Below are 15,444 nucleotides of genomic sequence, written 5' to 3'. Positions count from 1 at the left end.
TAAATCTTGAGCAGATAATTTGAGTGCTTCAGTAATACCTAAGGTTACTGAAGGCAAGGTGAGAAATGCCTTTATGAAAAGCAGACTTACTAAGAAATTGTATTAATATTTTCAGTGTATTACTTTTTGTGTGTATGTGGTTTGGGTTTTTTTAAAGTGTTGCTCTTTTTCCCCTTTTTTTAAGCAACTTTTGCATTGCAGTGGTATGTGTATAGTCTCTGTTTTGCTGGTCTAGCAGTAAATTTTTCTGTATGCTGCGATGATGAATTTCAACTTTAGAGCCTTTGAAAGGTTGGTGTGGTTTTCATGACTTCATGTTACCTTCCTGAAAGAAGAAAACAAATAATAAGTGATAAATGCAAGTTGGACTATTATTAATGTACATGCTGGCTGAGAATGAGAAACTGTGCTAGCTAAATCAGATTGAGGTGCAATAGAAATTGTTGTATTTTTCTTCCACCAGCTCAGAATTGCTTTTAAAATGTGTGCTTGTTTTCTTGGGAGGGGCTTGCTAAACTGTGTTGTTGAGAAGTGGGGATAGGTATAACTGTATTGAGGTTCAGCAAAACTAAATTTGGTTTGAAATTAATTTTGTTAGTTGGTGTGTTTAAAACAGATGTCTTTTTAATTTATGTGATCAGAGGAACTGTTTTTTGTATTACCTGTTTCCATTGCGTATAGGGACAGTTTTGCAGGAAAAGTTTTGTTTTGCATGTAACACGGTGTTGTTACTGACAGAAGGTACCTATAAAAATACCAGTGGTATCATATTTACTAGCTGTGAGAGCTACTGTGTTCACTCATCTTGCTATTTTAGTGCTCCCTCCTCTCCTTGTGGGAGTCTGTTTTTCAGGCTGCAATGGATAGCTGGATGCTAGAGGCTGTGGATGTTTGGTCTCTTTGCTCCTGTTGACTCTTCTACTATTTGAACTGAACTTGCCCAGTTCAGCTGTTACTAGAGAATCATATTTAATTTATTAGAATGTTTTAAAGTACTAGCACTATTTAAAAATCTGACTCGGAAATGTACCAGATTTGCACTGTATTGCTACAAACACAACTGAGCTTGTCCTAATGCGATCATATTATGCATCTGGGAGTTCAGAAACTATGGGTGATTAGATTCAGAGATCATCAGCCAGGGAGAGTAAATGTTATCAGCTCCCTCCAGAGAGGAGAAGAATGATAGGGAAATCAACTACATGTTGGGTATCAATCTTTCACTGAGGGTGAAAAGGCAATTTCTGTCACCTGGCAATAGTGATGTATTTGTGAGGTTCCCAGAAGAAGTGAGGAGACCAGTTTCAAGATAAAGATTTTTGGACCAAGGTGAAAAACGTGTAGCCATATATATTAAATAAGGAACAGTGAAGCAGTACAAGACAGTGGCTCCTTGTAGACCACAGGAGCAAAATCTTACCCTGGCCTTATCGAATATATTAAGTTTAGTGAACAGAATATACAGAGGGGATACATTTTGTAAAGAGGTGTAAACATCTATTATGAAGGGATATGTGAACTCTTCTAGTTTTGTAAATTAACAAGGCATCTGCTATCAAAGACTATTCACAGTCTGCTTAAGTGAGCAGCTATTGAGTGGAAAGCTAAGATCCTCTGTGGAAATGACCTAAATATACTAGCTGTAGTGCAGTGAGGCTTTTGAAGTGACTGTGTTTGGGAGTTAACAATTAATGGCTTACAACTGGCTTGTGTATTTTCTTGTTTATTTTATGGTTTTGAGGGAGCAAGGGAACTGTTTCAGATTATGTTTGCTCAGCAAAAGTTGAGAGGGTTGGCTGAAAGAAAAGCTGACTTGAGTTATCAGCCCAGAAGGGAGGGGCAGCAGCAGCTCAACAAAGGGAGAAATAATCACAAGTACTACAGAGTTTATGATCCTTAAATATCTATGTATATTCTTGGGTACTGTTGACTTCCAGTGCATTCTTAACCAAGAATTCTGTGGTCTGATTTAAAAGGGAGCTGGGTCTGATGGTGTCTATTTTAATGATTTGTTTACTGTATTCAGATAATTACTTCAGTAGGTCAATGGATCTGTGTTTGGTACATTATAAAGTAACATTGGTTATTTATTTTAAATTCTGATTCTGGACAGAGCTCACCTTATCTATTAATCTGTTAAATGCTTTCATGTTTGTCTTAGGTTGTGTTTCTTGTTTTAGACAGTTTCCTTCCAAAGTTACACAGGCAAAATGTATGTTACTTTAAAATCCTACTTATACGATTAAAACCAGTCCTCTCATAATAATTACCAGTTTCTTGGATTGAAGTTCATTTTCCTTTAAGATTAAAACACTTTCAGCTTTCTTAAAAAATCCTGGCTCAAATATATGATAGTTATTTCTAGTCAGTTCTTTTCAAAGTGTACCTTGACACACACAGGCTGTTTGAAGTGTTGTCAGGAGGGGGAGCCCTCGCACTATTTTAAAAGGATTCCATAGTTAACCAGTGGAATTAAAATTCCTGTTTGTACAGTGAAGTAAATGTGGAAGCTTGGAGGTTTTTTAATTCTTTAAGTTCATAGCACCCACCAGTAATGTATGTAAAACTCTTGGTGGTTTATTTTCTTGAGACATCCCACAGTTCTGTTGTTCTCTACAGGATTTCCACACTGTTGTATTGGTTTGTTTTGCCATCTGTTTGCTTATGTTTGGCAAGCAGGCTTAGGATTTATTCAAGTTATTGCTTAGTGGATGAAAATTGTTAGTGCTGACATTTTTCTTCTTGCTTGCAAAACTCTTGTCACTTACAAGTCATCCTTGTGTCTGTTTCTCTAGAATTTACCTAGAAGACAGACAGCAAAGAGTAAACAACAAGCAGAAAAGGAATGGTGAGGAAACTGCTGTGGATGGAGCTTTCTTGAGATCCACAAAGTGCTGTAGATGAGCTTTATTTATATGAATGATAATAGGCTGGGAATGTATTACATGCTTTGGATCAATAGTGCTACGTGCTGTGGAAGTGTTTTTTTTCTTTCTCATAGATTTGCCCTTCCACTTCCAGGCAGAAAAATCCTTTTGCTTTTTCCAGGTGCATGAAATAGTGTCTAGTGGGGTCATTGAAGGTTTATGTCTTAAATTAATCTGCTGCAAAAGCAACTTTATTTAAAGGGAAAAATAGAGTTTTATCATTTAAGACAGTTTCATGGTCTGCAGCTTTAGATTGGGCCTTCTTGTTCTGGACATGCTTTGTGTTTACTGTATTGCTTTAAAGTCTCTTAGAGCTTAAGCATAATTCTTGCTAATGTTGTTTCATGAACTCTCCTTATTGCTGGCACCTGTCTTGCTCTTTCAGGAACAGAGGAATGTTTAAACCTGACAATGACATGACATTGTATAAGCAGTGCATAAGTTTCTTTGAAGGTTATCCTTCTTTTAAATTCAGCTTTAGTTGCATAGTATACAGGAACTTAAGTCATCAGGATTTATGTTGTGTGGCTTCAGGAACCTTCTTGATACAGAACCTGTGTTGCCATTAAATTCTGAGCTCTCTTGAGGTAAACCAGTTGGTGACCAGCCTCATAACTTGTTCTTGCCCATTACAGTAGAGCAGTTTTGAAGAATTATTTGGTCCCATCTAAAACTTGTGAGATTTAGCACACATATTTAAGTTAGTAACAAATTACTGAAAAATATATGACAGACACTTAAAGTGGCAAAAAAAGAACTCTGCAGGCATTGAAAGAACAATGTGCGTTTTTATTGCTTATATGGTTTAATTTCCGTTGTCTCCTCAACTCCTTTGAAACCTGGAGAAAACTGTAGCAATTACATCATTTTTGTATCAGACAACAAGAACAATGTTCTATGCTTTTTAATTCTTACTTGCAAGCTAAGTTATACAGGCTTTTGTGACATGCTTCAGCAAAAGGAAAGAATCAGATCCAGTTATTTGATTTTTAGCCACTCTTCCTGCCTTTTTTTTGGTATATGCAAAGCAGAAAGAGAAGGACTCATTATGTAAGGACTGCTGGCATTTAGAATCCCCTAATATCTGTGTTTGAAAAGCTACTTGGTGAAATTATGTCTGTATGCTGTCAAGGGCTGAAAATTATTAGATCCAGTACTGAGGTATATCATTAAAAGACATGTCATCTCTGGTTATTGCTTGTGTATTGGAAATGGCAAATAGTTTAGACATAAGTTTGATCTCTTAGGCGTAGACTGAAGATTGGAGTTTATGTAAATTTGTGTGGCATCCGCAGGGATTGTCTCTGAGCTTCTGTGTGTCATCTGAAAAATGGATCACAATACATCTTGGAGATGTTCACATTGTGTCCATAACTGTTTTTGTGTTTGTCTGAACTGCTTGAGCTTGAACATCTTGGTGGGAAACTTGTGTCTGTGAAATGGAGAAGATACTATGAGAGGAATCAGGAATGGTGTAAAGGTATGTAATAGTTTCCATATGAGGAACATTAAATAAGCTAGTACTGTTTGATGGTTCTTATCTTGGCTAAGAGAAGTGAGGATAAGTATAACAGTGCCATCCAATATGAACGTAAGGGAGGGTGAAGAGAAAATGCCTAATTATTTGTCTAGTGCAACAGTTAAGGGACATCAGATGGGTGTTTCTAGCCAGGTAAGGGTTTCAAAGCCAAACAAAAGTACTTATTTAGATACTGAATAAAAGGCTGTGGAACTCCTCAGTGGATGTAAAGGATGCTATGACTTTACATCAGGTTTTGAAGGGATCTGGAGAAATTGCAGGTAGAAAGACCCCAGTGACATCTACACAGATACTAAGATGGGCTCTGGTACTGAAAAGAATTACTGCAAGTAAAGAGCATTGTAAGGAAGTGCTGCTAATTACTTGTTTTACTTGTTAGACTTTTCCAGGCATCTTTTATTGATGGGATTTCATGAACTTCTGTCCATTTTTACATTCTTATGACTTTGCTGGGTGGTAGATGAGAGGCAGAATTTGCCTTGTCACACAAGCCCCACTGTGGCAGAGTACCAACAGGAGGTGTTGCTGGCAGAAGGGCATGGGGATCTATATACTAACCTCTTCTGGGAGAACAAAATAATAATGGTAACTGACATTTTAGCTGAACCTCACTTGAAGGTACTTACACCTTTTAAAATGTACTTTTTCCAGGCTCTGCAGAACTTGGTGCCTACTTGATGCAAATAGGGTATGCTGCTGGTATCTTTACAAAGATAGTCTCTCATTCTCCACCTTGTAATGCCCAGTTTCCAACTGTTAGATTTGGCTTTTAGTATAGGAAAAAATATGTATGTGTCTGCAATGCCTGTTTATGGGTGTCTTGTGGTGGTCTTGTCTATTGAGAAAGCTGTTTGAACCAATCCATGTATTTAATGACCAGGATTTGCACATTTGCTCTTGATTCCTATATAAATTCAGCATTCAGGAAATCCTTTTCTCTTATGAAAGAAGTTCTATAACTCTTAAATTTGAATTTTTCTAAGAGGTTGAAAGAAACGTGATAATGCTCTTTAAAAAGACGAGTGTCTCTGCTGTCTATACTGAACTGCAGAGAAGAGCCTTCAGCATGAAGGAAGAATGTACCAGACCACTTTATCTGTGCTCCTTTTCATCTTTCCAGTCAAGCATGAGCTCACTCATTTTAGCCTCAAAATTGGCTGTTAGCATATTATTTTTTTTTATGGCACAAATCTCAGCTTATCCTAGAATCTGATAAAAAGCTATGCAGCAAGAAAACAAGGTCAGTTGTCAAGCTGAAGGAATATATTGCTATTTTTCTTCACCTTTTAGTTGTTCTTTTACATTATATAGAATGTGGGCTATTAAAGTTTGTCTTACAATTACAGCTGTAATTAGTTTTGAAACAGGATTAGAAAAGTCCCATTTCTCCCTGCTTTCTGTTAAAACTTGCATGACAATTATACTTTCTGCATACTAGGTCCTTTTAGAAGTCCAAAACAGTCAGGATGAGAGGCTGATTTTACATGCAAGTGTCAACTTGTAAATTTCTAGAACCTCACTTAATACCTTTTTCACATTTTCTATAAATTTGATTTAGAAATACCTAAACTTACATAATATGCAGTGCAAATACGTCAATAAGTTAATTTATAAACACAACTTTATATTTTCCATAAATATCACACATCTCTATTACAGATGTTTTACTCATTCCAAGAGTCTGGCTTCCTTTTCTGGAAAAGAATTGAAGTTAATTGTTGTATGAGAAGCTATGTTTCAATTGGACAAGTCTTAACTATTTAAATTTTGACCTAGCAATATTCATATGGATATGTGCACATGCTTTCTAAGATACTGCTTTTTCTACTGCAGTTATTCTGCACAGATTCCAGAATATAGGAGAATATTCTTAAAGTGAGGAGTGGTGAAGCATATTACAATGAGGCTCATTTCTGTTAGTCAGTGTGTTGCACTTAGGAATAATTAAATTAAATAGAAGAACAATCTTATATTTCACTGGACTATGTAACAAATGTATTACTGAATTGCTTACTGAGACCTGGGATAATACTTGCAGAATGTGCTTAGTGCATTTTATTCCAAACTATATTTTCTAATTTGAATGTATGTTACTACATAGTATAACAGCACATTTAGCCTGAACTAGGTACTTTCGGAAAATGTGTCAGATGCAAGTAACAGAGTTAAGATGGAATATATTAAATGTTAGAGAACTGAGCGTAAAAATCAGATGTGCAAATATTAGCAGTATGTCTGCTTCCTCTCTAAGAAGATTGGTTGAGTTTTGGGATCACTGAGTGGATTTGAATGAAATTAAGAACTGTCTTTTCAACAAAATACACCAAATTTCAAGCAGCCACAGGACCACACAGCCTTTAAGTGTGTATGTGTGGTTTTAAGCTTAATAACCTTAATTTAATAAAATGAAACTTAATAACCTTAAGAAATTTTGGAAATTACCTGGAAAACTCTGGAAATTATACTTCAATATTTTTTACTGTTATTTCCCTTTTGAAAGACTACAAATGCAACATCTGAAGATGATTTGACTGTCGGGTAGTCTAAATGGTTTATATGGTTGAGCTCTGGATCTTCTCCCATTTGGAAAAGCTTGAACTGTTCGAAAACACCTGCTACTGTTAAGTCTTGTGCATAGCTTGGGAGAATTTTATGTTCTAATATGGTTTTACCCGACTCTTGTTTCCTAGGAGGTCTTATGAACCATGACAGTCTTTCCTGTGTGTTTTGTTGTTTGAATGACTTGCTTGAAAAATGATTGCTGCAATCAGTGATCCTGGAATAGAAGGAATTTTAGCGTACCAAATTGTTCTGGTGACTGGGTTTTTGATAAATCATTTTTATAATTGTCTGGACAGTACTAACAGAAGTGGGCATTGTACAGGGATGTCAGCACTACAAATGTAGGCTTTTAAGCAAGAAACAAAATGTCCCAAGGCTGAAAATAGCCTATCCATTGCTCCTTGCTGCATTTCATTTTAGTCCAGATGTTGTCAAACAATTTTCATTGCATCAGATTACCTTTTTGAAAATCTAAACTGAAAAGGTCTTTTGAGTGTGCCATGAAGGGTTTTCTTTTCACAGTAGCAGAAAGGAATTTATCCCCATATTGAACAAAATGTGAACTTTTCTGGGGTGGGGGAAATATGCATCCTGTACACATTCAAAACATTAGAAGCAAAGCATTGTACAGGAGAAATGGCATTGAGTGCTGAATTACAGGCTTATTTGTAGTTTTCTGTACTTTCTCAGCAAAATAGTTGGGTATCTTTTAAGTGGTGTTTTGTAAGCACCATCACAATGGCTATTGCATCAGACTGTTGACTCAGAATTACCAGGCAAAGGATATCTATACATACTAGGTGCAGTTTTAATTCTGTTGTATCTTAAGTGTTTTGAGATAATGTAGATATATCCTGAAGATCCCTTTCATAGTTTTTCTTCACTGTATTGTATTTTAATAATTAAGAGAATAAAGGTTTCATATTTCATAAAAGGCAATAGCTGTGCTGTTTCATGAAGCTTTGAGTGCCAATGTTATTGGTTTCAGAAGCGGTTGAACAAAGCTATGTAAAAGTTAATTATCTGATGTATCATGGCAGTACTTAATACTATCCCCCCCAACCCTCTCCTTCAAGTACTGTGTTTAGAGAGCTAAGGGTTTTGAATGAACCTAGAAATGAATAAGTTGCAGCCTTAGCTTGTGTCAATCAGATGAATGATACTTTTTATCCTTGTTACAGCCCTGGTATAGAAACAAGATCATTGTCCTTTCCACTACGTTGTACTTCCTCAGAGTAGCTCAAAAAGTATTTAGAAAGCAGTATTTGACTATTCTTCCCAGGACTGCGCCAGTGCTTTGGAAATGGTTGTGATGCTTCTGTTTGTGATATAATTGCTTTGCAGCAGGGTACAGGTAAAACCTGTTGGTGGCCTGTAGAAATACGAGGACTGAGATTTCACTTATTTGTAATGAAAATGACTGAGGTTAGATTTCCAGTACCTTGGAAGTATAAACTTGGCTTCTTAAACCATTAAGAGGAGATAAAAAATAAACATACTTTTTTCTTTTTTCTCACACGTTTTATTTGCAATATTGAAAAGTTTGAGAACAAACCTGTTTGAAAGCTGCAGGGATGATACACCCAAGAGATCATTCCAGAGTTGGATTGGCAGATGACTTGAATAAGCCTTCATGGGGGGAAAAATTAGGCAAAATTGAATTAACCTCTGCCTTGTAAGCTGTCTTCTCTTTTTCTTTTGAAGTGTCAGTTTGTGGTTTTGATAAATGTCAGAGGCATTCTTCTTCTCAAATAAGATCTTTCTCTGCATAATCCAGCATTATGGGCTTTTTTCTTCTTCCCTCTAAAGATTACTTTATCCTTCCTTTGGTTTCTAATCACACAAGTGCTCAAGAAATGGGATGGATTTGACAGCTAAGTGTGTTTCCTGCTGACTTAGTTTTATAAGGAAACTAAAAGAGGCAGATGAGAGTATCTTCCCTGCAGTTCTGGCCATTCATTAACCCGATAAAATGGGAACTAACACACACCACCTTGTGCTTTGCTTCTAGATTCCAATCTTGTTTATATGTATAATATTTGACATTCTGACAAAGAGTCTGTTTTACTTATCCATACAAGTTAGTGGACTGCACCCTAGTATCTCTGTCTAGGTATCAAATACAGTGATAGTCATGGCAGAATGCGTTTAATTCATCTACTCTTTGTCCAGGAGAAAAGGCTTTGTAGAGAGTACGACTTAGTGAAGCTTTTTTTGGGTTACTTTTTGGGGGGTGTATTAGCTTAAATATATTAGTTTTTTTAAGTTGCTTGATAACAACTTGTTTAGGTTGTCCCCCTCTTCCCCCCCCACTCCCCAAGTGTACCTGCTTTTAGGATTATAGGGTTATGTTTAAAAGCACTTATGGCAAGGGCTAGGGGAAGAAGGGGAGTTCAGGTGAGCAGTCTGACATTGATTTACTCTAAGGTAAAAGACATAAAAGTTATAGATAGTGGCTTGGTTGCTTTTTGGCTGTGAATAAAGTACATAGAAGTTATGCAGTTTGTCTAATTGGTTAAGGAGGCCATTACCATGTATGATATCTTACAGTAAAATTATTAGGAAAGCTATTACTGGAAAGGCAGATCAGTATTATAACTGATGGTACAGAGCACTTACAAAGTGAAACAAAGTAATTCTGAGAAACTGCATGAGGCTTATGGCAGCCAGAAAGGAAAAAGTCAGAAGGTCAAAATCCATTAGAATTAGGAAGTAAGACACAATCTGAGGGAAGTACTCTGGTGTTCTCCTTTATCCTTAGGAATGTGGTTCAGTTGGTCCCTGTCCTGCCACAGAAGTTAATATGGGGAAATAAAACCAAACAAATTGAAAGCATTCAGCCATTGCTGTTTTAGCACTCTGGTTACCTGTTGATGTGATGACTCTGCCTTCCCATGTGATAGATAGAGCTGTCCAAATTTGTGTTCTCTATTTGCAGTTTGTTTGGTTTGATGAGCTGTCAGATTTAGATTTAAACTCTCTACCATCACTATCACCCTGTGCTACCTCAGATCCTTCTTACTAGGATGGTTGGGCATACTCGTTCATTATGTTTTGGAAGACTGGTTTATAGTGACAAGAGGACATTACTTATGGCTGTGTTTAGTCAGGCCTCTTTGCTGCAGTATAAAGTGTTCATTTAGCAAAATTGCAATGCAAGTTTGGCCAAAAGCTCTTACCTCTGCTACAGCTCGCTGGATCATTTGCATCTTATGAATTGGAGCCCAAAGTCATGTTCATTTAATCAGTTGCTGCAGTGTAAGTACTGATGAAATTGCCAAATGATTTCTTTGACAAAAGGCAAGTCATGCTCTGTAGCTCTGATTCTGTATACTTTTCCCATGGGCTTTAATATAAACCGTGCTTTGATTTCATTTCTAAATGATTTTTCTTGCATGATGGCAGGACTATGAATAAAGTCAACAGTATAGGTTTGTTTTTATTTCAAATCCTGGAGGAAGCTGCAAAGGACATATATACGTAATAAAGAAAGGAGAAAACTGATCAATTGTTTAAAAATAAAATTGCTATGATGTTTAAAATATTGTCCTTTATCAAAAGTTGACAACCTTTTAATATAGTAGAATTCCTTAAGTTATAAAACAAATGTTTTTTTTGAAGAATGAAAATCCAGCCCTTTCTCCTGCTGTTTGTGTACTTACAGCCTTTAAAAAAACTGTAACCAGTTTAAAGCATGTTACTGAATCAATAGAGAGATTCCTGTACTAGGAGATGGACCTCAAAGTGTGATGCTTGTTGTAACAGCTTCACACTAACTAGAATATTAGTACTTTTTCAGTGAGAGGAGTTGCAACTGGTAGCTGCCTTTGTAGCCCACTGACAAGGGGTTTGACTAGTTCTGTTTCACATACCGTCCACCCTGCACAACATTGATCAATGTATGACTCTGGTAGGCTAGTTTGACTTAATGCCTCCCCCCTTCAGGTTATTTTTCTGCAGTGTTAGCAAGCTGCAGGATCTCAGGATATTATCAAATTAATATGGGTGAAAAATATGGTTGTGTGTGTTTGAGGGGGGATACAACACCACATCACTCTTTCAGCAGCAACAAGTAAGTAGAATATGTAATGTGTCTCTAAGTACTCTGGATTCTACCTCAGTACAAATCACTGCTTCTTGAAGAGAGTTCCCTTCTAATAAATCTTCATTTGATTCTGTGACCAGGTATTCTTTGTGCTTAGGGTAAGTTCTCCCAGATTGGCATTTGCATCATAGGATGCCTGCCAGATACACATGTGGTGTCAACACTCCACATCCTGGAATCCTCTTACTTTCCATGATTGAGTGCTCTTTATTGCTGCTTTCAGAGTCTGGAAAGACTGTCACAGATAAAACCAGGCTCTGTGTTTCACTGAGCGTAGCTGAGAATATGCAGTGGTTGCTTTACAAAGCTCCAGCTGTGGTGGTGTGTTGGTTTAGTGGTCAAAAGAGGATGAGGGCCAAGTAGCCAGGGGTTTGCAGCTGGGTTTTTGGTTTCTTTTTCATAGAAACCTCATAGGAATTTTACTGGTACAGAAAGAGTCCATGGGCAGAAGGGGTAGGTTATGATTACATGGCTATGTCCATGACTGCAGTTACTTAGGTTTTTGTTTTAGAAACCTTAAGCAAGGAAGGTTATATATTTCTCTCCTACTGACAGAAATTTCTGGCCTACTGTTCAATAATGGGTTATAGCTTCAAGACGTAAATGGGAAGCACGGGACAGAATACTTGCCCAAGGAGTTACTTTTTTTTAGGGAGAAGGTTTATTATGGAGAAAGGTTCCTTAGTTTCTTTAGGGCTTTTTTTTTGTTTTTAAAACTGCACCTGTGATTGAACAGCAAGTTCGTAAGTTATGTACTGCAGCAGCTCTTTTGTGAAGTTGTAACATATCCAGGAAGAAACAAACTATGTTTGAGCCAGAAAACTATTGATGTACTTCTCTGCACTATATAAGAAACCTTTGGCTAAATAGGGGAGTAGTCAAAATAAGGTTGCTTGGGTTGTTTGGTGGTTTGATTAGAGAGTTAAGAGTTTCTTGGCAAGGTCTGTGAACTCACAGTGATCATCTTAAAGTTGTGTGGTCCTTAAAGTGACTTGTGGAAAATGTATTAAGATTTTCATGCACCCAACACTCTTCACTAACACACACCTCCTCCGCCCCCGTTTGTCATTTCCCTGTAAGAATAATCTGCCTGGAGTCAAATAAGAACACTTCAGGGCATTAACAGTTCCAAATATTGAGGATTCATTAGTGGATGTCTAGTAAAAACCATGCATAGAAGTAATGTAGAGGGGAGAGGATATGCTGATACAACATCAGGAAGGTAAGGAGAAGTAGAATTTCAGAGTTTGAGAAATGACCTTTGTTTAACAAGTGACCTTTGTAGTTATGCATTCTGCATCAGATCTGAGCTGTGCAATTGCTGGCCCTGCTTCTGTTTTGGGAAGAAATTGTCTCGTACTATTATTCTGTTGTTTTCAAAGAAGCATAAAGAAAAGGTTGAAGTCTTGACAGCTGTGACAAAGTCCAGTGCCATAATGTGTCACCAGATAAGTGATACTGTATAGTCTGTGGCAGTCAGCAAAGCATAGCAGCCACTATTTATATGTCAGCTTTAAAAGAGAGAAAGTGTTACCCGAAGGGGAGAGAATATCAGAATTTGACAGCCTGGTAGACATCTGAGGTTGAATGCCATCTTTTGATTAGATTTAACTTACATATTCATTTTCTGTATTGAGATTTGAAATTCCAGTCTTTAAAAGCTCACTTTGTTACCTTATGGCACTTAAGAATTTTGTGCCTAAGAACAGAGTTTTCTGCTAGAACAGATGATGTTAAAGGTTAGGTCATAATTTTTAATTTGTGACTTATACTGCATAAGTATGTAGGTGCATATGCAGCCAACAGCAGGAGAGACGGATGCATACTGGTAATTTCTTAACCTTAAAAAAAAGAAAGCTTACTTTCAGTAATAATTTGTATATTACTTGGATTCCTCCTCTATTATACCAAATAATTTTGATGTTTCCTAAGCTTGCTGTTCTTTTTAAGTTCTTGTTTCAATTTAAAACTTCAAATTAAAACCTTGTTTGTATGTCTCCATGAGCAGCATACATAATGCATGAAAAGGAACTGTGTAGGTATTTGGGGTTGTTTTATTTCACCCCCACATTCACTATCATAAGTTGTTTGCCCTTTGAGCATTTGTTCATGTTTTAACTTCCTTCGTAGTCTTAGCACTTTATATCACTTGGAATGGGAGTGAGTAGAGCAGAGATACTCCTATGGTTATTGTAATGGTCATAGAAGAATAGAAGTTGTCTTCAAACGATACTTTGCTTATGGGAAGCAGTATGCTTTGAATCAGAAGCACTGTATTTTCCTCTTCCCAACAAAATCATCAGTGTGTTTTTTACATTCTGAAGTCTGTGAAACTTTCCATTGACGTGTGAATTACAAAGCTTTGATTATGTGACTAAAACGATCGCTTTCTGTGGCCATTAGTCTTAAGTGTTGAAGAGACTAAGGTTGATAATCCCCTGATGCCATTTCATCCATTTTTTTCTGCTATTGGTTTTGTGTAAAACTGGTAATAAATCCAATTATTTTCTAACAGTTTTACTTGAAAAATAATATTCTGTACTTTTAAAGCCACAGTTTCAGAATTGTAATGATTTTAATGTAGAAGCAGGTAGCAGATAGTTGTCTTAAAGACAGAGTTTCTGGATGCAGGGGAAAGAGGGAGGCAGAGGGCTGACCTGTGACCTTCTGTTCCTTAGCTGTAGTGCAAGCAGTGTGTTCTCTTTCCCTCTCCATTTCCTCCTTTTTTCTCTGCGTTTTGCCTTAAACACAGCACACAAATTTAACAGCCAGTCACATCTGATGCCTGGATCCTTAGGTCAGGGGAAAAACGTGCCACTGCACAGGAAGATGGAGAACAGGCATTTATCTCCTTGAGTTTACTTCAGCCTGTTCACTGGTCAGGATATGGGACTTTGGAGGATATTGCATGCTTTTTTGCTGCTTTGCATTTTGCAAAGACACTGCTTTATGATACTTTTCTTTTTACAGGCTCCCATTCATGTGCCTGTCCTAGCTTTTCTTAGAAGAGCATTGTCCTCTGTAAAGAACCGTTCATACCTTTTAAAAACAAGGGTATGATATATGAAAGGGGATGTGAGTTCATCTAAACCCTGAGTATGTGATGTTGAGCTCAGATCTAGCAGTTGCAACTCAGAAGATAAATTTTGGACTTTCTCTGAATGCCTTCATTTTCTCTGATATGTGTTGGCAACCAAACATATCAGCAGTGGGCCAGACAGTGTCAGAAAGGGAACTGAGAATAGGACAGAGTTTGGTATGACTTGGTCTCGAGTTTAAAAGCCTTGAAAAGCCTTTTGAAACATTGGTGTGCCTGTTTTTTTGAGCATTGTCAATTCTGATATGTCCTTCTCAGGAAGAGTGTTAGAGCAGGTAGAGAGGGGTCGCTATAATAGTCATGGGATCAGCTATCTTACAGGGAGAGTCTGAAAAGATTGCAACTTCAGCATGTGAGACCAGACAGGCTGCACCCTTTAATATATGTAATCCAGTGGCTATAATTCGTGACAGAGCATGATGAGGATGGACATTAAAAAGTGCTCAAAATAGCTTGCATGCTCTTCTTAAAAAGCATTTCCTGCTGCTGTGGACCACTGATCTTGACAGAAGAATGTCACAGTTACTTGTCTTGGACTATGACCTGAATATGAAAGTTCAGTAAATCATTCCAATACTCTTATGGAGAGGTAGTGATTTTTATAAATTGAGAATTTGGTTCATTGCTTTGGAGATTAAGTGGTAACTTAATCAGTGTTCCTTTATAGGGCATTTGGTGACCTGTTTTCTCAAGTGCAACTGAAAGTTATTTCTGTGTTTCAGGTAGTAGACTATTGCAAGGTAAAATGCAGAGAGGTACCACCATGAAAAATGCTATAGATTTGCATGAAACTAATGGGACCATTTTTTTTTCTCTCATTTCTTTTGGATGGGTACTGATTGCACCAACTTTTTGTACAGTTGTTATTTCTGAGGTAAAAACTTTCTCCCCCTCCTTTTATTTTTAACAGGTTCTTGAAGATGCAGAAGCTCAACATTTGTTCCAGTCCATTCTTCCTGATATGGTCAAGCTGGCACTCTGTCTCCCTAGTATCTGCACCCAGGTAAGCAAACACAGACAGCTGTGTGGCAGAGCACTTTTGTGCAAACTGCAACTAATGGCTGAGGTCAAAACACCAGGACTTTGTTATGTTCTTAATAGAAGCTAGAGTTTTTGTGTTGAATGTAGCTGAGGTCTAAGGAGCAGAACAGACAATGCACATTTATAATGATGTAGCGGAATGTAAATATATCTCACTGTCATATTTTTAGCC

General features: G+C 37.2%; 1 protein-coding gene across 2 annotated transcripts in view; it reads left to right on the top strand.

The window, feature by feature from the left end:
* The window catches only part of PARG (poly(ADP-ribose) glycohydrolase), a 63,603-nt gene that overhangs the window by 13,725 nt on the left and 34,434 nt on the right, over positions 1–15,444 (top strand). For both annotated transcript variants that reach the window (XM_005153636.3, XM_031053147.2), the window contains one exon: positions 15,142–15,234. In XM_005153636.3, the coding sequence (XP_005153693.2) occupies positions 15,142–15,234 (93 nt within the window). The remainder of the gene's footprint in view (positions 1–15,141; positions 15,235–15,444) is intronic.

This window comes from Melopsittacus undulatus, chromosome 4, assembly GCF_012275295.1.
Source record: "Melopsittacus undulatus isolate bMelUnd1 chromosome 4, bMelUnd1.mat.Z, whole genome shotgun sequence".
In the NCBI taxonomy this organism is placed as follows: domain Eukaryota; kingdom Metazoa; phylum Chordata; class Aves; order Psittaciformes; family Psittaculidae; genus Melopsittacus; species Melopsittacus undulatus.
Note: the sequence above shows the minus strand (reverse complement) of the source record. Positions and strands in the feature narration are given on the sequence as shown.